General features: G+C 51.4%; 1 protein-coding gene across 4 annotated transcripts in view; it reads right to left on the bottom strand.

Annotated features, from left to right (window-relative positions):
* The window catches only part of Sh3d19 (SH3 domain containing 19), a 119,363-nt gene that overhangs the window by 29,173 nt on the left and 68,180 nt on the right, over nucleotides 1-22,010 (bottom strand). For 3 of the 4 annotated variants that reach the window (XM_060378518.1, XM_060378519.1, XM_060378520.1), the window contains exons 3-8: nucleotides 18,441-18,481; nucleotides 13,352-13,394; nucleotides 11,319-11,457; nucleotides 11,074-11,227; nucleotides 9,361-10,236; nucleotides 1,320-1,430 (exon numbers count right to left, since the gene is read on the bottom strand). In XM_060378518.1, coding sequence (XP_060234501.1) covers nucleotides 1,320-1,430; nucleotides 9,361-10,236; nucleotides 11,074-11,227; nucleotides 11,319-11,457; nucleotides 13,352-13,394; nucleotides 18,441-18,481 — 1,364 coding nt within the window. Of the gene's footprint in view, nucleotides 1-1,319; nucleotides 1,431-9,360; nucleotides 10,237-11,073; nucleotides 11,228-11,318; nucleotides 11,458-13,351; nucleotides 13,395-14,760; nucleotides 14,802-18,440; nucleotides 18,482-22,010 lie in introns of all 4 variants that reach the window. The other variant, XM_060378521.1, reaches the window with a different exon arrangement.

Raw genomic sequence — 22,010 nt, 5'->3', positions numbered from 1 at the left:
ACCTTAAAAAAATTGTTCTTTAGTTGTGCTGGGCACATTTCCGGCAGCCAGTTTCCACGGGGGAGGGCGGCTACCATGGTGGCCAGACAGACACAGTAATCCAAAGAGGTCACACTAGACAATCTGCTGCCATTTCACAGACACGGGAACTGGGAGAACTGTAAGTGAGCTCTAACTTATCCATGTCAGCAGCTGTCAGGTTTGTTTGTTTGAACCGTCCAGCGAGACGTGGTCCTTGTAAGGTGGAGCATGCAAGGCCCTCCCACTCTCGAATAGTTAAGTGTTGCTGGTAACTTAGGCTAATGGCACCGTCAGCCTCGTTACAGACATGACACCTTTCCACCCACACCACACACGAAGCTCAGTGATACTCCCAGCTCACGTTAAAGAAAGAAACAGGTGATTAGGTTTTTTTGCCAGCTAATTCTGCTCTGTGTGCAGGGAGACTTCATGACAGCGTGGCTGCCACCCGTAGCCAGAGGGTGGTGCAGCCACTGGAAGTGTGCAAAGCTGAGGGATGAGTTCAGCAGGGCGGGAGCGGCTCCAGAACCCAGACTCTCTCTCTCTCTCCCTCTCTCTCTCCCACTCTCTCCCTCTCTCTCTAGCTCACCGTGTAGCCAGAGATGAGCGTGAACCCCTGGTCCCTGCCTTAACCTCTGGGTGCTGGATGCCGGAGCGCACCTTTTCTGCAGCTGTCTGACACCTGCAGCAACGGACCCGGGGCTGGTGGCATGCCAGGAGCCCCACTCCTGGCCCTAACATGGCCATTCTTAGGACGCACCACTAAAGCTGACAGAAAACTTCATCCACTGCGTGAGTAAAGAAAGGCCACGAAGGAAGTACACAAGAGCCCAGTGCACACTGACTTTAAAATGGACTTATTTTACGAATGAGTCATTCTGAGACTGAGGACTAACAGATGTTCCCACAGCTTTGTGGGTGCAGTTCTCTGAACAGTCCACACACGGCCGTACGAAGACGGAGCTGACAACAATATTCCCCTGAGGGACATATAGAATAACTCCATTTGCTATGGTCTCATTGCTTCGCCACCGTCTCTACGGAAGGCTCTGACACGAGGCTGTTCTCAGATCACAGTCTCCTTTTCTCCTTGTTTAAAGGAAAATAACTCAAACTTTCAGGGATAATTCTCCAAAGGAAACAGAGAGAGCACCCTGCTCTGGCGATGTCCGTGACCATGAATAATGAATGGCCGGTTACACACGACTTCAAAAGCGGACACTGAGAAGTTAATCCAGATTTCTCCTAGGTCTTATTAGGAAGGAGGAGGAGCAAATTAGGAAGATGAGAGAGCTTACATTTTCCTGGTTTGGCTGGGATTCGGATTACAGTAGGCTTCCTGGTGGGCGCTGCTGCTTGAACGGCTCTTTCTTTCGCTGGTTCCACTTTTGTGGGGAGCTGAAAGGGATCTAATGAAAAACATAGTTTATTCTGCATGTTTTAGTTAACACAGATTCAAACAAAAAAGCCTCATTCATAATTTAAGAGTCATATTTTTCATGCCCCAGGGAAAACTATTCATGGATAAACAAAATCTCAGTTTGCAGAGACAAAAACAAAGTTGGAGCTCATAAAAGGAAATACTTCAGTAGCATGTAAAGAATTCAGACGGCTTCCCTTCCTCTCTGACGAGGGACCCAGGGCCACCCTGGATTACGTAGAAGCTGGCTTTCAGAGGAGTGCAATCCTTTCACAAACGTCTGTCTGCAGGTGAGGGCCGACAAGCAGTGTTTGCACACAGACCCCGGCCCACACTCATGCAAGGCGGCTAATCAGGCCCACTGCGCCCACCCTCGGCCTCACCCTCCCCGTCAGGACACCGCACGGCCAGCTGCCTCCCGTCAGTTCAGTGGAAGCAAAAAGGACTTTACTCCAGAAATAAAACACCTTCCTTCAAATACTTAACTCAGGGCAAAGACACGCCTTAGCATCTCCCGATCATCATCAATTTATTCTGAGTACATCAGACACACCCACGGTCAGTATTTCAAATCAAACCCAACTATAAACCCATTTTTAAACAGAAAGAAGTGAACTTTAATGTGAATGCTCTTTTCATTACTTCAGAAATGTCTCTAAACTGTTCGTGTGTGGAGCTGGAGACGGCTCAGCGGTTAACAGTGCCGCCTTGCAGACAGTTTAAGTTCCCAGCGCCCTCCTCGGTCCTGTGACTCCAGTTCCGGGGACCCACGCCTCCTCTGACCTCCGTGAGCACCAGGCACACATGTGGTGCGTAAGTGTTCACGGAGGTGCCCCTCCCCCATATAAATAAGTCTTTAAAAATGTAAGTGTGGTGTGTGCACCTGTGTGTGTGTGTGTGCACCTGTGTGTGTGTGCACCTGTGTGTGTGTGTGCACCTGTGTGTGTGTGTGTGCACCTGTGTGTATATGTGCACCTGTGTGTGTGCACCTGTATGTGTGTGTGCACCTGTGTGTGTGTGTGTGCACCTGTGTGTGTGTGTGCACCTGTGTGTGTGTGTGCACCTGTGTGTATATGTGCACCTGTGTGTGCACCTGTGTGTGTGTGCACCTGTGTGTGTGTGTGCACCTGTGTGTGTGTGTGTGCACCTGTGTGTGTGTGTGCACCTGTGTGTGTGTGTGTGCACCTGTGTGTGTGTGCACCTGTGTGTGTGTGTGTGTGTGCACCTGTGTGTATGTTCAGTGAGACACCCCGTGAAAGGAGAAAAGGGGAGAGCAACAAGAGAAGACCCTTGGTGTCAGCCTCTGGACTGTGCAAGTATACCGATGTGTGCACCGCAGACAGACACACACACACACAGACACACACAGACAAACACACACACACACACAAACACACAGACACAGACACAGACACAGACACACACACACAGACACACACAAACACACACACACAGACACACACACACACAGACACACACACAGACACACACACACACAGACACACACACACAGACACACACACACACAGACACACACACACACAGACACACACACACACAGACACACACACACCCTACGAAACCAATTAAAAACAAGAAAGTTGGGGACCTGAAAATAAATAGACCAGCAAAAACGAAATGCAGCCTCCTCTGTCTGCCACGCCCTCCTGACCGCCTCAGTGCTGCTCCATGGCGGGCTCGCAAAACGACCAGGGTCAACAGTCAGCAGCGTGGCCAGCTGCCGCTGTGCATTTCTCCCGTGAACGCTGCTTCTGGCATCTCTAACTGTTGGTTATCGGTACAGTTTCTGGCCAATGATGTCTGCTGGCTAAGTTTGGAGGGAGAAGAAAATGCTGGGCGTGAAATGCCTGAAACTGGATTCTGGGCCAATGTGCGACTTACACATTTTACCTTCTGGAATGGGTGTGTGCGTGGCAAGGGTCAGGATGGTGGTGGGTGGAGAAAGGCCAGCAGGCACTGAGGAGGCTGGCACAGGGTCATCCAGCTTGCTGGAGAGGCTGCAGACCCACCCCAGATCGTGCGGTCTGCAGGGGGCAGACGGCAACAGCTGTCAAAGGGCCCGCAGCCTTGTCTTCACCAGGGTTTAAACCCGGGAAGCTACAGGTGAGAGCCAACTGCTCAGTGTCCCCGCTGCCCCACCTCTTCCTCTCCTTTTTCACTCACTAGCTGTTCTTAAGCAACTGACTCCTGCAATCAATCTGCTACCCGAGCGTTGGTGAAAGAGTGCACCGCTGCAGACTCCAGGAACAGTCAGTGCTCACTGAGCCAGGGCCGTCCACAGGCAGTGCTGGGCTGGGCGCCAGGGGCAGGCCAGGGCCAGGGCCAAGGGCAGGGGCAGGGGCAGGCCAGGGCCATCCACAGGCAATGCTGGGCTGAGTGCCAGGGGGCAGGCCAGCAGGGGGCAGGCCAGGGCCAGGGCCAGGCCAGCAGGGGGCAGGCCAGGGGCAGGGACAGGGTCAGGCCAGGGCCGTCCACAGGCAGTGCTGGGCTGGGCGCCAGGGGCAGGCCAGGGCCAGGGCCAGGGCCAGGGGCAGGGGCAGGCCAGGGCCATCCACAGGCAATGCTGGGCTGAGTGCCAGGGGGCAGGCCAGCAGGGGGCAGGCCAGGGCCAGGGCCAGGCCAGCAGGGGGCAGGCCAGGGCCAGGGCCAGGGCCAGGCCAGCGCCAGCGGGGACGAACTGCGCTGGCCCGTCCCAATCACGGAGAAGGAAGGAGGACCAAAGTCCTGGGCTCTGTCCCCACGATGGTGGAAGCAAGCACGCCAGGCACGCCCCCCTCAGGTGAGCCACACCCTTGGGTGCTGAAGCTTCCTGGTTTTCCTGAGTGTGGGCAACACACACAGCCAACATGGCACCTCCCTTGGCATTGTGGCCTGGAAGAAGGCACGTTCCTCGACCTGTTCAGACCTTTGGTCCTTATTTTAGAAATTTACTCCAGAAACAAAAAACACTGGAAGTGAATTTTATGGGAGTATATATTATTTTTTTTTCTAGAAATGAAACAAAAGCAAAACCCAGGGGAAACAATGGGAGAAAGCCCGAGTAAACTGTAAAATACTTTTATTATTAAAAAAAAAGATGGCAAATATTTTTAATATACTGTAAGAAAGAGCCTTTGTTGTTCTTCGAGACAGGGTTTCTCTGTGTAGCTTTGTAGACCAGGCTGGCCTTAAACTCACAGAGATCCCCCTGCCTCTGCCTCCTGAGTGCTGGGATTTCAGGTGTGCACCACCACGCCTGGCTCAGTTTTTTTTTTTTTTTTTTTTTAAGTATCATGTATTTTTCAATGGTTTGGAAAATGACTATAGTTTTAGAGGTGAAGCTATTAGATAATATATTAGACTATTAATATGAAGAGATTTTGTCAGGAAATCTCATTGCTTTCCCGAGGCAACAGTAATGTTAATAAACAATGATAAGCTCTAAAAAATAAAAACTACTGGGCACCTTGGGGAATTCATGTGCATGTACACACAGCTCAGACCCGATGAACAGAAGTTAAGGAAGAAAAGGTGGTTGTGAGGGACACGGGGCATATTCTGTGATTCCAGCAGCTGTGAGGTGAGGCAGGAGGATGGCAAGTTTGATGGCAGCCTGAGCTACATAAGGAAAAAGTCCTGACGGAAAAAGAAGAAAAGAGAAAAAGACAAGTAAAGATGAGCCGCTTTGCTAAGGGTAGCACTTGCGAAATTTAAACGGCTCTTAACACAGAATGAATTGCAGGCCTTCCACCCAGCTCCTGTTATTCTCAGAGTCCTTCCAGACTTTAACACGGCCAGTAACTAAATACCAGGAACAGCAGTCTCACCTTTAAGCCTTGAGATGGGGTCTTAGTGTCTGGGGAGTGCTAACAGTGATGCACAGTTTAATGTACTGCGATACATCTTCTGAACTGAAGGGTGGCCCTGACCTCCACACCCTCCCGTTCCTTCTGAGTGCTGAATCACAGCACATGCCAGCCCGTCAGGTTTAAACAACACTGCGTGTACTCCATGCAAGCTAGACAAGCACTCTCCGGGCTCAGATATGTCCCCATGCCCTGTGTAGTAAAAGAAATGAATAAAATTTGTGAAGGTTGGCCATACCAGGGAACAACAGGTCTGTCTGCTGTCTAGGTGCTATATGGCATTCTGCTGTATTGTGTCACGCCATAAGTCATGTAAGCAGCCCACAGAAAGTTGTCTCCCGCATCCTCTGTGTGTGAACATCTGTGCTGGTTTGAGTGACAATGACCATCATGGGCTCATATATTTGAATATTTGATCCCCAGTTGGTGGAACTGTTTGGGAAGGACTGGGGGTGTGGTCTTGTTAAGGAGGTGTGTCACTGGGGCCGGGCTTTCCGGTTTCAAAGTAGCCATTCCCAGTGTGTATGTATGCCTCTCTGCCTCCCACTTTCGGGCTAAGACTGGGCTCCTGTCGCTGCTCCAGCACCATGCCTGCCTGCTGCCATGCTCCGTGCCATGATCGTCATGGACCCTAACCCTCCAAAACCATAAGACCAAATAAATTCTTTCCTCTGCAAGTTGCCTTTTTGGCCATAGTGTTTTGTCACAGCAACAGGAAAGTAACACCTATGTGCGTGCTAACACATATGCGCACGCTAACACACATGTCACACATCATCCGTAACGCTCTTATGAGCGTGATCATAAGCCCAGGCATGATCCTGACATGCTGAACTGTGCCTCAAGCTGTCTGTACATGAGCTGATGGACACCTCAGCAGATAAGAGACTCACAGTTTGCCTCCGGGTCTCAGATCCTGTGATCTACACGTGGTTAACCAGCTCCTGGTGATTCTACCAGAGACTGCTCACGCGTCGCCAGACAAGAGCACTGTCCAAACCTAGGGATGTCGACGGCACTTTCCTGCATTTTTACTTGCAGGGTTCATTCTGCCTTTTTACTTTCTCATATCAACACCAATCATGCAACACATGGGCCAAACAAGCAGAGCCCTTCACACGCAGGCACAGTCTTCACCACTGGGCTGACGAAACCCTGAGGCTACAGAACTCTTCCATGCATACCTGTCTGCAGGAAAATGTTCGTAACAAATTAGCTCCCAGTCCCTGGCTGTCATTTCTCTCCCTGGAGTTCTGTTCAGAGCAGAGATTCACCGCTGAACTATTATTCCAGTCTGTGTAATGAAGTTGACAGAAGCATTCTGCCCCCTCCCCCCCCTTTTTTTTTTGACGACTGGGTATGATTTGTAAGGGTGTGAAGTGGAATCACTACCACTTCTTGGCTTTATTACCTTAACCTGAAGGCATTCTACCTATGAAGTGAATCCAATATTAAACTGTTTGCTTTATGAGTTTTCCTTTAATCATTTTTCTAATCTTTATAGTGTTTCCATAGTGTCAGTATTTTCTGATCTATATTTCCTGAGATTAATAAGGCAACTTCATTTAATGAACACTTTTATTGTTTTTTTCATTATTTTTGAGGGAAGACAAAGAGTTGCAAAGATGTATTTCTGAGTTGTCTTCTGTGTTCCGCTCCCAGTTTCTGGCTGACGCCTGGACCAATTAGGTAAGGGTTCCCAGAGATCATAAACCAAACCTTTCTTATAATGACAGTGCCACCGAAATGCCAGGAAAATGTCACTGCTTTATGATACAGAAGAAATTCTCGCATCTTAACCAGGTTTCCATCCCCACGGCACTAAGCGGGTTCTAAAAAGGCGACCTCTGTTGGTTTGGCTTGTTCCTGCCCTTCTCTGGCCCTTGTTACACAAGAAGGTTTAGATAAGAAAGTGATACTAGCAATAATATTAAGGTTTGCTTTGTTTAGGGAGTCCTGAAATGTTGGGTATCAAACATACTGTGAAAAGCAAACAAGACTTAGAATAAAATGACTGTATTTGGGGCCTGGGAATGTAGATCAGTTGCTAGCATGATGAACGAAACCTTGGGCTTGACCCCCAATGATACACAAACAAAAACAGACACACACATACACAGTCACACACACCATGAGCCTCAGCCGGGGAAAGTTTTATGACAGGAGGCATTGATAGTCCTTCAGTCTGTTTACTTCATCTGCGAAGTGAGGCCAATGGCACCACACAAAGGGTCTCTGTATTAAACCAAAGTAGTCCGCGTTGTATACATAAACAGACAGGGTTCAGCCGAGTCCGGATCTTCAGCGGAAGCAGAGTGTGGTCTATCATTTCCCTTCTGCTTTTATGGATATGAGACGTTTTTTGCTTTATATGCCACAGGCAGTTAGGATGTTTTGTACATAATAAATATTTAACAAATATGTCTGTTTCCATGTACAATAAACATGGTATACAAGATTTTTTTGTTTGTTTGTTTGAGACAATTCTCAGGTGTAGCCCAGGTTGTTCCTGAACTTGTGATCTTCCTAAATCAGCCTTGACCCTAGGGGGCCGAGTAGTTCTCATTCAGAGGGGCAAACAGAACAGAGACCGAAAGTAGGAGAAGACAGGGAACAGGACGAGAGCCTTCCATAGATGTCCTCTAAAATACTTTCCTCAGCAGGAGACCAAAGCAGATGCTGAGACTCACAGCCAAACTTTGGGCAGAGCACAGGGAATCTTATGGAAGAAGGGAGAGATAGAAAGACCTGGAGGGGACAGGAGCTCCACAAGGAGAAAAACAAAGCCAACAAATCTGGGTCCACGGGGCCTGCAGAGACTGATGTATTAACCAAGGACCTAGACCCCCTGCTCAGATGTAGCCCATGGTAGCTCAGTCTCCATGTGGGTACCCTAGTAAGGGGAGCAGGGGCTGCCTCTGACATGGACTCTGGTGCCAGCAACTTGATCACTTCTCCTGGGCAGACCCTTCGTGCCAGGCCAGAGGAAGAGGACGCAGGCAGTCCTGAAGAGACTTGAGAGTCTGTGGCCAGTCGGTCAGAGAGGAGTGCTCTCCCTTTCTGAGAACTAGGCGAGAAGGATGGGTTGGAAGAGGAAGGGAGGGTGGGACCCAGAGGAGCCTACGACCAGGATGTAAAGTGAATAAATTAAAAAAAAAAAAAATCAGCCTTGAGTGCTGTGAATTTCCTGCTTTCCTGCTTTGGCTTTGAGAACACGTGTTCTATGCCATTCTGAGGCATGCTAATATTTATAAGAGAGCAGTTAAAATCTGGAAAACACTATTAAATTTCATCCAAGTAAGTAAACAACAGTAGAAAGGACTTTTATCAGTGACGTGTGGATCGGCTTGATGGAGAAATCTTGATATAAAGATAAACTTTACCTCACAGACAAGATAAGCCTTGCTGTCTTCAGTGTGAGGAAAGAAAACATTTCCCGCCTCTGGGGAATGTCATTATCCTGGCTGCACACTACAATTGCCGAGTTTTATTTATGGACATCTGCATCGTCAAGATGTTCTCAGGAGTATGGGAAAGTGTTGCGGCTGCGCGGGCCCTGCTCTGACACACTCTTGAAGGATCCCTACCTGGGCTGGCCCTCCCCCTGGCTCGGGCTAGGACCCCTGTGGGCCCAGCAAATGAGTCCCCACCGAGAGACAGCTCCATCTCACCCTCCTCCCGCTGTGTCCCCAGATCCTGTCAAGGCGAGGCCTGAAGTCCAAGCTGCTGACTGGGAAAGCCAGCCCACCCCAGGCTGGTCCCCAGCTTCCGCTGCCTCCCTTTGGGCCACGCAATAAAAGCCACTGTTCTAGCACCTGTTCTCCCCGCGGTCTCCACCTCCCAGCCCACGCGCTCCCTCTCCTGTCTCCAGGAGCGAGTACTGCATGCCTCTTCCCTCGCTACCATCTTGAAACATGTGCACACACCTCTGCGCGCACCTGTGTGGTGTACACACACCTCTGCATGCACAGACCTCTGCGCGCGCACACCTGTGTGTGATGTACACACACCTCTGCGCGCCCAGCTCTGCGCGCACACCGCAGTTTTACTCACCGAGGAGCGCGTCAGGGGCAGCGGGCCCCTCGGCGGGGCTGGCCGGGGCGGGCAGGACGTCGTCGTCGAAGCTGATGAGGTCCACGTCCGCCAGGGCCGGAGCCGGGGGGCTGGGCGGCGCCTCCCCGGAGACCCGGGGCGCTCTGGCCGGCGAGGCGGCGGGGGGCCGGGCCGGGGCCGCGGGGGCGTCGGGGGGTCTCCGGGGCGGCAGGGGCCGCGGGGCGGGGGTGGGGACCTTCCTCCCCGCCGGCTCTCGGCTCCGCGGGGCTGACGTCTTTGGCAATTCGGGCTTGGTTACCGGGGCGCCTGCGGCGTCCTGCGGCGAGCACGCGGGGAGCCCGGGCCGGGCCCACGAGTCCCACTCCCCCGCGGCTCCGTGCGCGGCGGCGGCTCCGTGCGCGGCCGGCTTGGGCGCCACCACCGGCTTCCCGGCGGGCGCCGCGGGCCTCGGGGGCACCGTGCGCGGGACAGCCTCGGGTCTCCGGGGCGGCCCCGGGCCCTCGGTGCTGGTCTGGCCCTCCAGGGCTTTGATCCTGGAAACGACACTGCTTTGGCTTTGCTCGGCGTCCATCGCGCTCCTCACGGCCGGGCCATCCACGCCGCGGGGGCCGTCCAGCAGACTCGCGGGCGGCCAGTCCTCCCCGGGCGGCGCGGGGCTCGTCCGGGCCCCCCGCTCCTTACTGTGGGCGTCCCTCGCGACTGGCCTGAGGTTGCTCTTCGATCTTGGCCTTGGCACTGGACATCTCGCCGCAGTGGGGGCGTCGGGGCAGTTCTGCTCCTCAGAGATCTCGAAGACTATTAACGGGGCCACGCTTGCGGGGAGGTCGCCAGGGGCTGCTGGCGAGGGCTGGAGGGGCGTGAGAGGCGCCGGGAGGGCTGCAGGACAGAGGGACAGAGCGAAGGACGGCGTCATCCTCAGAGAAGCCGAGCCGCGAACCGGAGGGCACCCACACACCGGGCGGCTCCCACACACCGGGCGGCACCCACACACCGGGCGGCTCCCGCACACCGGGCGGCACCCACACACCGGGCGGCTCCCGCACACCGGGCGGCACCCACACACCGGGCGGCTCCCGCACACCGGGCGGCACCCACACACCGGGCGGCTCCCGCACACCGGGCGGCTCCCGCACACCGGGCGGCTCCCGCACACCGGGCGGCTCCCGCACACCGGGCGGCACCCGCACACCGGGCGGCACCCGCACACCGGGCGCCGGCCACACGGTGCAGCGGTCGGCGCACGCGTCCTTAGGACACGGCCTGTGTGTTAGAACACCCCCGACCCCTGGCTCTCGCCGACGTCCCACGCGCCGCAGCGTCAACGCTCTACCTTCCGCGTCGCTCATCCCTGTCACTCTCCGAAGCCCAGAGAACTATCTGCCCCAGCACCTCACCAAGCTGCTCTGGCTAAGACTAAACTTCCCACCAGAACAAGGGACCCACGCGGAGCCCGCTCTGAGTTTCGGGGGGACAGGGGAGGCGCTGGGCTGCAGAGGGCCTATTGCCGCAGTCGCTGCACCCCCAAAGGAAGAGTGCAGGGAGCAAGGCTCGCTAAACGCGTTACCCTGCAGGGAGGCGGCTGCGGCCCTAGGACCGCCCGGGTCTGGGGAGACGGCCACCTGCACCTACCTAGGACCGCCCGGGTCTGGGGAGACGGCCACCTGCACCTACCTAGGACCGCCCGGGTCTGGGGAGACGGCCACCTGCACCTACCTGGAGGCAGGCCGCAGTCTATCTCCTCCGCAAAGTCGGTCTGGGTGGCAGAGGTGATGGTGCTCCTCGGGAGGGCGGCGGCATTGTTGTTGTTGGTCGTGTTAACCTGAACCTGGTGGATTTCTTTTATCACTTGCTCGTAGGAGGGCGGGAGCTGGAAAGGAGAGGGCGAAAGCTGCCTTCATCTGTGGGCAAAGCCGGCTCGGTACCCGGGAAGAACCTTTGTAACTGACGAACAAACCCACCTCGGCAGGAACCAGGTCACTGGGTCTCCAGGGGCCCGCGACAGGCGTGGCGGGGAAGCCCAGGCCCCGCGGCGGAGCTCCCGGGAACCACGAGGCCGGCCTCAGCGGCTCTGCTGCCACGATGGTGATCTCGGGGCGCCTGGAAGGCAGAGCCGGGTCCTCAGGCCGGAGCACCGCCTGTCGGTCACGCTCGCTCAGGCAGACCACCACCTCCCAAACCCAGCACCCGGGTCTGCCAGGAGCCTCAGGGTGACCTATCTGGTCCTGGGGGCCGCAGCACAGCCGGGCGCCATCCTCCATGGACCACCACGACTCCCGACCACTACAGGCGGGGCCCTGAATGACCCTACAGGCCGGGCCTTGCCCTGCTTTGGTTGATAGGACAGCGCTACTTCAGGCCGCCAGCTTCATGCCACAGCCCTGCTGTAGGCCGGCAGATGGCACAAATGTGTGGCCGAAGGCAGAAAGTGCTCCTGGCCAGGGCACTTGTTTGGCTTTCCGCGACGAGAAAGTATACGCAGAATGAGTTACCATGTGACAGACAACAGCTCTCACTGCCTCTGCCCCACCTCGAGGCCCTGGTGTGCACACGTACAACCCTGGTCAAGGCTGTCCAAGCCTGACGGCTCGTCTAGAACACCCGCGGCACCGTAGCTCAGGAAAACCTTCCTGGCTTACTCCCAGTCTGCTTTTTTTGGGGGTGGGGTGGGGGTGTGGAGTGTGGGGAGTTGGTTTTTTCAAGACAGGGTTTCTCTGTGTAGCCTGGGCTGTCCTGGACTCTCTGTAGACTGGGCTGGCCTTGAACTCCTGCCTCTCCTCCCGAGTGCTGGGATTAAAGGCGTGCGCCACTACGCCTGGCTTCTGAGTCCACACTTTATGTTTAATTTTCAACCTGCTTTTCCAGCAAACTCCAACTGTGAGACCCTGAGAAAGTTAGTCTCTGAACTTCAGCTTCTTATCTAACAGGAATAACGATGCTTGTTTTGTCTATAGCCCTCTACGAAAATCTAAAACACGTTACCAGAGCTGGGTCTACTACACATTCTCTCGCTGCTTGTGATAACCTTATCAATAACGGAGCTGGAACTGCATTCCCTAAACCCACCCACAGCCTTTTCTAACTACCAAAAATCACTGCTTAATGCTGAGCAGGAGAAATACAGTCGGGCCCCTCAGCTGAGGAGGCTGTGGGAGCCACACCGTGGAGAGAGGGACATTTGAGCGGCGGGACAGGAGCTCGTCCAGGGCCGGCGGGGGCAGTCTGGTCAGGATTTGAGCGCCATCCTGTCCCTGCCGCAAGGCCTTTCTCTGCTGGTGGCTCAGCAGTGGGTGGGCTGCAGCAGGGGACTGCAGCAAGGCTGAGGCTTGCCGAGCCTGCACGGCGAGTTCCCGACCAGCCTGGGTTGCCGAGGGGGCTGGCCACTCTCCGCTGCTGCGAACAGCCCAAGTTCTTCATGATTCTTTACAGAGGCTGAAAGTGGGGCTGACGACTCAGAAAACTATCCATTCATTTATCTGCCTGTCCATCCTTCTATCTGTCTATCTGCGTATCTATCTATCTATCTATCTATCTATCTATCTATCTATCTATGTATCTATCCATCCTTTTCTCTCTTCTCTTCCCCCACTCCTGCCAATCAACCCTCTCCCATGTATCTGTCCACATATCAATCTAGCCTGCCTCTTCGTTTATCTTTCCAACCCATTTTCTACCCTGCCCTCCATCCATATATCGTGGCAATGTTTATTAAGTACTTATAAGGAAAAGTTATTTCTCTAAGTCATTATGACAACATTTTACATGTAATAGTTGCTTAATAACTACTTTAAAATTGAATTCAGCAAACACAGAAGAATCTGCTAAGGCCTGTGTCACTTCTCTCAAGAAAAACCTTCATTTCTTAGAGATGAACTCAGAGCTGGGTTGACGAGGCAGACGTCACGCAGCTCTGCGTGGAAGATGAACGCACCCAACGACCGAGGGTGCTTTAATTTACATATCGGAACATCCCCTGTTACACATGCAGCCATACCTCCTATCCCGAGGAAGGTCGCTCTGGGTACAGGTCCTGGAGGCTGTGAAGGAATAAACCAGTGCGGCACCATGTAAGTAAAGTCAGTCAGGATTGCGCTTCTATAGTCTATACAATCAGAAGTTAGCCTATACAGGACGCTACAGAAGGTGTTGCTTTTAATACCAGCAAACAGACCAATCAAAGTAATCTCTAAAGGCGGCACAGTTAATTATAATCATGTATTTGTATTGCAAAAGAACATGATAAGATTTCAAATACCGTCTAAAATATCATCCAGAGTTCTGAGAATCACAGTGTGAAGACTGAACAGAGAAAAGAGTTATTAGATAGAAACTGCATGGCGGGGGCATTGACATTATGATGCAGAATAACAATGGGAAGAAAAAAATTAAATTTTATCTACAGGACTACCCTGATACAGTAGTTTATATTACTATTGTAAACAGTGTAGACTAAAACTTCTATCTATTTTCTAACTTCTCTGACTTCCCACTAGCTTTACTCATTAAAGAAATAACGATCAGGTATTCCCAACACTTTCATGACTTTCACAAAAATGTGTGTGAAACAATGACTTTCCCTCAAGTCTCAAACATAAAAGTCTCCTCAGCAGCCAGGCATGGTGGCACACGCCTTTAACCCCAGTGCGGAGGCAGAGGTAGGCAGGTCTCGGTGAGGTCAGGGCTAGCCTGGTCTACACACTGAGTTCCAGGCTGGTCAGGGCTACATAGTGAGACCGCCTCCTCATGTGGCCCAAATGAAAGTTCTATGGCTTAAGTTTTTCCTGAATTTACTTATAAGTCAAATCAATTCAGTAGACAACGGGGCGAATGTCACATTTGGAGACCCATTTTAAGGTACCGGAATCTTTTCTCTATTCCCAAAGTTTTCTTTAGCGGGTGGGATTGGGTCTCTACTGTAGACTTGTGCCCAGGAGCGCTTGCTGGGGAGACAGACTCCTGGAACGCTGGCTCTCACCACCTCTCCTCACACTTTCCGAGTGTGGAAAGATCGGAAGCAGGCATCTCTTTCTCATTTCCCAGCTCTTCCCTGAGCGTGGCTGCCAGAGCTGAGCGCCACCAGTGAAGGCGGGAACAGAATGGCCCCTCAGAGCGGGGACAGCAGAACCTACGCCGGGCTGCACAGACTCAAGCCCCAGCATCGGAAATCCAAACCCCCAGATGCAGCCTGACTTGGAGAATGCTCGCGGCGTCATCCGGCCCCACCGGATACGTCAAGGCCGAGCCGCACTGAGGAAGTGTCTACTAGCACAGGGAGGCGTCTGATTGGTAGGAAGGGCGTATGGCCAGAACCACGCGTGTGCCACCGACACCCCACCGGCACCCTACAGCTGGGATCAGCAGACAGCACCTTCCGAGCCTTAGGTCTCGCTGGCGTGAACATACCTCTTCCACCGGGCATTGTGACCGTGCACTAGTCATGAGTGCTGAGGGAGAGAAAGAAGGGGTTACAGAGAGGAAGGGGAGAGGGCCAGCCAGCTGCCTGAGGCAGGGGTGCGCGGGGAGAGGGCCAGCCAGCTGCCTGTGCTCCACCGGGGCTTCAGCAACCCCTGCCATGACGATGGGGCACTGCCTCCACTCTCAAGGAGCCCGTTCTAAAGCTCCCTCTGCGGGGAAACCTCCAGGTTTCCCACCACCCTGCACACTTGAATGAAAAGGAAAAGCTGACGAAGTCGAGATGCTGATTTGTAATGTCACCACCAACCCGAGCCCTCTAAGTTTTAGTCGGATCATAAGCCTGGACAGGCCATCTTTGATCCTGCTCAAACCACAGGTCAGCAAGCCCACGCAGCTCCGACGGTCGGCAGGGCCGGGAGCAGTCTGTTTCCCCAAACAGTTTGGCTCCTTGTGGAACTGGGCTGTTGGATGTTAGTCCTGATCCTAAATAATTTAAAATTATCTATTAAATTATTAGTTTCCTCTGATAATTTGTAGAGGGACTTTTATATTCTAAATGTCCTTAGCACGGAACCACTCTCCTGGTAAAAGTCACAGTATAGAAAGCTCTACGGCTACATTCTGGGCAGGGCATGAGTGGGGAGGTGCCTGACATAGAGGGCACCCGGCTCACCGCTACATTCTGGGCAGGGCATGAGTGGGGAGGTGCCTGACATAGAGGGCACCCGGCTCCCAGCCACAGCCTGCTCTGCCTTGTGAGCTGTTAGCCTCCCTGCTCCAGCTTCCATCAGCTCTGCACAGGTTAGCTCACAATCTGCTCCCTAGTGTTGGGGAAATCTGAATTCTAGGGATCTATTTGTCTAAAAAGTTAACGAAAGGTCATGGCACACACCTATAATCTCAGCTCTTGGAGGCAGGGGAATCACTGTAAGTTCAAGGCCAGCCTGCTGTACACCCTGAGTTTCAGGCTAGCCTGAGATATGTAAAAAAACAAAACAAAAACAAAAAACCGTGACTTTAAAAAGCCAAGGTGAACAAATAAACAGCAAAAAGAAATATTAGCTATATCTAATTAGCACATATAAAAAACTTTAAAAATATTTAGAACTCATAAGAATGAATGCCTGGAAAATGCCCACAAAAGCCTGGAACCAGAACCAATATTAACGAGTCTGAAAAGCAAGCGGCTGTGAGCTATTGCTTTAAGAGAGTAGTGCAGGCTGTCTTCTTTCCACGGTTAGACCATCGATCCACGACAGAAAAACAGACATCAGTCACTGTGTGCATGGATGGTTTGCTGCATGTATGTCTGTACTCTGTGCCTGGGGCCCACAGATGTTTGTGAGCTGCCGTGTGAATGCCGGGACTACAGCTGGGGACACACATGTTGTGAGCTGCCATGTGAATGCCGGGACTACAGCTGGGGACACACATGTTGTGAGCTGCCGTGTGAATGCCGGGACTCACACCCAGGATCTGGAAGAACGTCCAGCTCTTAAGCTGGACACAGCTTAAACACAGACACACGCAGTCTTTACGATGTGAGCGAAGATAGGAAGTAAAAGACAGATCAGTCATTAGAACTCAAAGCGTAGCTTGGTTTCTCTGCTTCATGTCCACCTGTCTCCCTCGGCTAGGGCCTCTGGGGCAGCCTCCTCTCCTGAGTGACTGCTCATCCTCAGCAGCCTACAAGTAGGTCCTCTCTGCTTGGCTCTGTTGGCCTCTCACACACCAGCCCCCGCTTTTTTTAACTTCATCCCGTCCACTGTTTAAATGTTCTGTGGTCTCTGCTGTCTCCACTGACCCCCAGGCCTGGCGCCCTTGGCCTGTCCTCTGCCAGCTTTGGCCTGGCCTTGCGGCTGCCCTGTAAAGAGCCCACGCTTCCACGGCAGACTCCATCAGCCCCATGGTGGCTGCCTCCTGGCCTCAGCCCCCCGGTGACCGCCTCCTGGTCTCCCCGCTGCTCTGGCCTCGCTCTTTCAGTTTGTCCTGCCTCTTTCTCCTCAGCTGTCTTCTCTAAACCTTTCACAGTCTGAGCGGACTCCATCGTGGGGAGCCTATGGGGTTTGGAACTCCTGGCAGAGTCCTCACGTGCGGGAAGGAGGGGAGCAGGCCAGGCCGGGCAGCCCTGCCCTGTCCTCGGCAGCCGAGGATTCACATAGCACCACACACGTCGGCTACCACCCCTCAGCCGTGAGAGACAGCGTTGCCGTCTCCCAGCCACGCGAGCGCTGGGGACAGAAGCCGTTCCCCCGAAAGGGTGCCGGGGCCTTCAATCCCTGACCTTCTCTCTGCCCCCAAATGACGTGTTTTTATGAACTGCCACCGATCAACTTCTCACCGTAACTGGTCAAATCCATATTCTCCGTGACGTGCAGACGCTTTAAACTCATATATAATATTAAATGCCGTATTCCCCAAAATAGGGCATCTTCTTTTTTGTGTGGTAATCTACACTCGAATACTGGGAAAAACATCTAAAAATCTCATCTTTTTCTATAATAATCTGTTTAAATTAAGGACCTTTTCAGAGCCTCTATTTACAAAATGTTAAAATCCTGTACCAACGGAAAATTACAAAGCACCAGCTAAGAGGTAAAGATAGAAACTATAAATGTTAAGTCTGGAGAGAATATTACTTCTGTTTTCATATGAGAAGCATGAGCCTAGTCCCCCTCCCCCCAAGACAGGGTTTCTCTGTGTAGCCCTGGCTGTCCTGGACTCACTCTGTAGACCAGGCTGGCCTCAAACTCACAGAGCTCCGCCTGCCTCTGCCTACAGGAGTGCTGGGATTACAGGCGTGCATCATCAACCGGTGAGCCTGTCTTTATAGGCATTTATATAACTTTCTCCCCCTTTATTTTTCTCTTTTAGTTTTTTGAGACAGGGTTTCTCTGTGTAGTTCTGGCTATTCTGGACTCGCTTTGTAGACCAGGCTGGTCTACCCCTCCCAAGTGCTGGCATTAAAGACATGTGCCACCATATAGCTTTAAAAAATTTCATGAAGAGACCAAATTAACCAAAAAAGACAGGATATAATATTCTTTTTGTTTTTTGTTCTTATGAATTTTGCTGGCCTGTGTGTCTGGGCACCGTGTGAGTCCAGCAGAGGGCGCTGTATGTACTGGAACTGGAGTTACAGATGGGTGTGAGCACTGAATACAACCAGTGATATGAAACCCTCAGTCATTTCTCTAGTCCAGGGCATGATTTTTTAAACTCAGCAGACAGATATCTCTTACTTTAGACAAATTATTACACAAAATTCTATCTGATCATAGATAGTGCGCTGCCAGATTTAGGGTTCTGTTTTTGTTTTTTAAGACAGGGTCTCATGTAGCCCAGGCTGGCCTCAACTTCCTCATGAACTCCGGATTCTCCCCTTCCACCTCCCAAGTGCTAGGATTATAGGCATGTCCACCATGCCCAGCTCCAGACTTTGCTTTAAGTTGCTTGATTCTACGAGGGAAATGTATAATTCTGAGATACTAGCTTATCAACCAACGACAGGTGAAAAAGTAGCTGCCGAAGTATGTTCCTGCCTCTTGGGAGAAGAAGCTTCACTTGTTGGGTCCTTTGCAGATTCATCATATACAGTCACTTGCTGGAATCTAAGCCATCGTTTATAAATGACTACGAGGAAAACACAGAAGAGAAAACAAACTTACATCTCTTGATTACTGCTCGAATGGACGACAAGGCTCCTTGGCTAGAAAGAGAGAGAGAGAATGCGTTACATCAGACTTGTGGAGAGTGGCTTTTTACAATGCAATGTCATTTGAGGGCATAAGACACTAGTTACTAGCCTCTTTGCAGAACAAAAATTAATGAAAAACTTAAAATTGCCTTTTATATCATGATGCCTTAAAATCGCTTTCACAGAAACCTACGGATTACATCTCCCAGTGACAATCTGGGCACGCCCCCTCAGCAGAGTGTGCTGTTACAGAAGCTCAAAGTTCTCCTGTAACCTTCCCGCAGACCCAAGTGCCTGATCTGAATCCATTTGACCTAGGGCCAGCAGCGTCTTCCTCAGACCAGGCTATAAGGAACCTCAGGCGGACAAAGCAATCCCCTGCTTTCTTCAGGTACTGTTTAGCAGCTGGCTGCGGCCTCCTGCTGTCTTTGTGCTGTTCTTCCAGTGAGCTCATTCGGTGGCTATGATTCTCTAGCTACAAAGTGTTTCATGTTAATGTTGTCTTTACTCAAATCAAATGGTGTTTGGAACCATTAAAAAAAAAAACAAAACAAGACAACATTAAACATGAAAGGATTTAGGGGAAAACAACAAAGAATTTGTTTATGATATTTCTTACTCTTTTAGAATGTTCTTTAAAAATTACACTTGCTGTGGTGGTTTGAACGAAAATGTCCCCCATGAGCTCAAGTATTTGAATGATTCGCCACCAGAGCATGGAACTGTTTAAGAAGGACTGGAAGGGTTAGGGGGTGTGTCCTTGTTGGAGGAGGTGTGTTGTGAGGGGTGGGCTTTGAGGTTTCAAAAGCCAGTATCAGGCCCAGTGTTTGTCTGTCTGTCTCTCTGGTCATGGTGTCTCCTCACAGCAACTAAGTAACTAACATACTTGTAAAAATTTATGTTTTTTCAAAATTCACCCTGTTTCCCAAGTAGGTGAGCTGAAACATCAGTTCACTGAACGGAGAGGTCTTTAAGAATAAACTTGTATGGTTTAAGCACGTCTCCCACAAAACATGCAACCAGAGGCTTAACTCCTGGGGGCCATCACTGGGAGGACCTAATTAGGGGCGATGAGGTGCCACCAAGCAGACAGCAGTGAATTCACTGTAGAAGAGCAGAGCTTGGTCCCGTTCACACACACTCTGTCACCTGACCCTCTGCCTTCCACAAAGAGGCCAGTTCCTATGCTGTGGATACTCCCAGCTCGAGGAGAACCAGGAGCCAGTAAATCTCTACTCATTATAAATGACCTGGTGTGTGGCACCTGTCAGGACAGCACAAAGTGACTGAGACGGCGGTTCTCGGCCTGTGGGTCGAGACCCCTTTTGGGTCATGTATCAGATGTCCTGCATATCAGATGTTTACATTACGAGTCTCAACAGTAAAGCTTACAGTTATGGAGTAGCAACAAAAGTGTTATGGTTGGGGTTCACCACCACACGAGGAACTGTTAAGAGGCCGCAGCATAGGAAGGCTGAGGACCACTGAACTAAGATAACGTGCTGCCTCAGAAGGGAGAGGCGAGCTCTAGAGGCTCGTGACAGCCAGGAGCAAGAGCGGTTTTGGCGCTCTTCACTTCTGGTTGCACATGCAAATGGAGAGAGGACTTCCTAAAGGCCTCCTACAGAACAAGTCCTGAAAAGCACATATCTTATGTTCCAGAAAACCAATAAGCAAGAAACAAAACAGGTTCCACTATGGCATTTTAATATAGGCACATTATAGACTTTAATCATACTGCGATCCCATTCTCTTCCTTTTCCCACACTCCAAATTTTATTCCCTGACTACAAATATGATCTACTCCATTTCAGAAACTTGTGATTTTAGAAACAGAGCTGTGGTCAGTCTGCTTTGCATCCTCCAAGAGAAAGCAAGTGAGCTGTGGACAAGCTCGTGCTTTTGTTTGTGTATATGGGATGTAACAGAAAGCATCATGTCTTAACTTTTTAACTTAAGGGATGTAGAATGTAAGAGAGAGAAGGAAGCACTGTTCTGTAAGTGTTCTGTTCCACAAATAGGAAGGGATAATGGTATTTTAGTAGTCTAAATTAACACCATATCACAATATGCTAGGCTAGATGTAACACTGAAAAGCAGAAAAAAGTGTAGCTGAGTGACATGAGTCCCACAGTTCTGAGATCTGGGTAAGCTTCAGACCTGAGGTGGGGAACAGGGACCTGTAAAGGGGAGCCAGGACAGACTGGGCAGAGCGCTGCTCAGCACACTTGATTTCTAGCACCAAACAGCGGACGCGGGCACAGGCCTGTGACCCATCTCTCGGGAAGTGGAAACAGAGCAGCTTCAAGCTCACCCTCAGCCAACTTGGGCTGTACGAGACCCCACATAAAAAACAAAACACAAACAAACGACCCCCCCAACAACAAAAACAAAGCAAAGAAAACTAATTGTAGACTGGAGAGGTGTCTCAGGGTTTAAGGGCGCTGGCTGCTCTTCCAGAGGTCCTGAGTTCAATTCCCAGCATCCTCCACACGGTGGTGAGATCTGGTGCCCTCTTCTGGCGTGCAGGTCTGCATGCAGACAGGACACTATACATAATACATAAATCTTAAAAAAAAAACCCAGCAACAACAAAACCCACAACTAACTGTGCTCCAGCTGGAGTGACTTTCCGGGAGCGGCACTGGCCACACCTAAGGGGGTAACACGCGTCACGTGCTCACCCACAAGCCACCACGGAGCTCCATCTCAGCCTCACTAAAACTAAAAACTGCGACCAAACAAAAAAGAAATTTTGACCTGGGCGTGATGGGCACACTTAAACTCGCAGCCCTGGCTGGTGCGCCTGAGGCGAGTTCTTAGCTACAGGTCCCTTCAGCTGCTTGGCAAGCTTGTCTCAACAGCAAGCAAACCAAGCAAAACACCAAAGCGAAGCAAAAACAAACACCCCTCCCCCAACCAAACCTCTGAAATCTACAAGGAAAAGTTTTGTGAGCTCAGATCCCCTCACTTTGATCACCTCGGGCCAGTTTCTAAAGCTCAGACAATGCACGGGTCTCAGTGGGCTATATAAAGAGGAGCAGGGTGCTAAGGGCCGCGCTGAGGTCCGGGGTGCGGGGCGCTGCATGGGTAGGATCAAGATACAGCGCATACATGTATGGAATTGTCAAAGAATAAGTAAGAATATTCTCACAAAAGATCAAAATACAACACCAAGTTTCACCAGACACTTTCTAATCTTCTTCAAAGACAGATAAGCATGGTAAAGGGTGGGTACAACTAATTTTAATGAGCTGTTTTCCTCTGCTACGTGTCTGTGGGAGACAAGGCTGGCAGGATGTGCTATCAGTGGCGAGAAAGGTACAAACCCCACAGCTGGCTAGAGACGTACTTCCGTTCTGTGAGCAGCCCTGTCTGTTTACTCCCTGTTGCTCTTTTGCCTGTGAGATGAACATACGATGTCTAACTTCCTGGCTGCCACGATTTAAAGGAAAACAAATATAAAAATATCTTTGCACACAGCTGGCACATGTCAGACTTAAACATTGCATTTCCTTCCCAACTTCCCGATGTTGGGATT

The sequence above is a fragment of the Meriones unguiculatus genome, chromosome 2 (genome assembly GCF_030254825.1).
Source record: "Meriones unguiculatus strain TT.TT164.6M chromosome 2, Bangor_MerUng_6.1, whole genome shotgun sequence".
Taxonomy (NCBI): Eukaryota; Metazoa; Chordata; class Mammalia; order Rodentia; family Muridae; genus Meriones; species Meriones unguiculatus.
The sequence above is the reverse complement of the archived record's forward strand: the minus strand, read 5'-3'. Positions and strand labels throughout refer to the sequence as shown.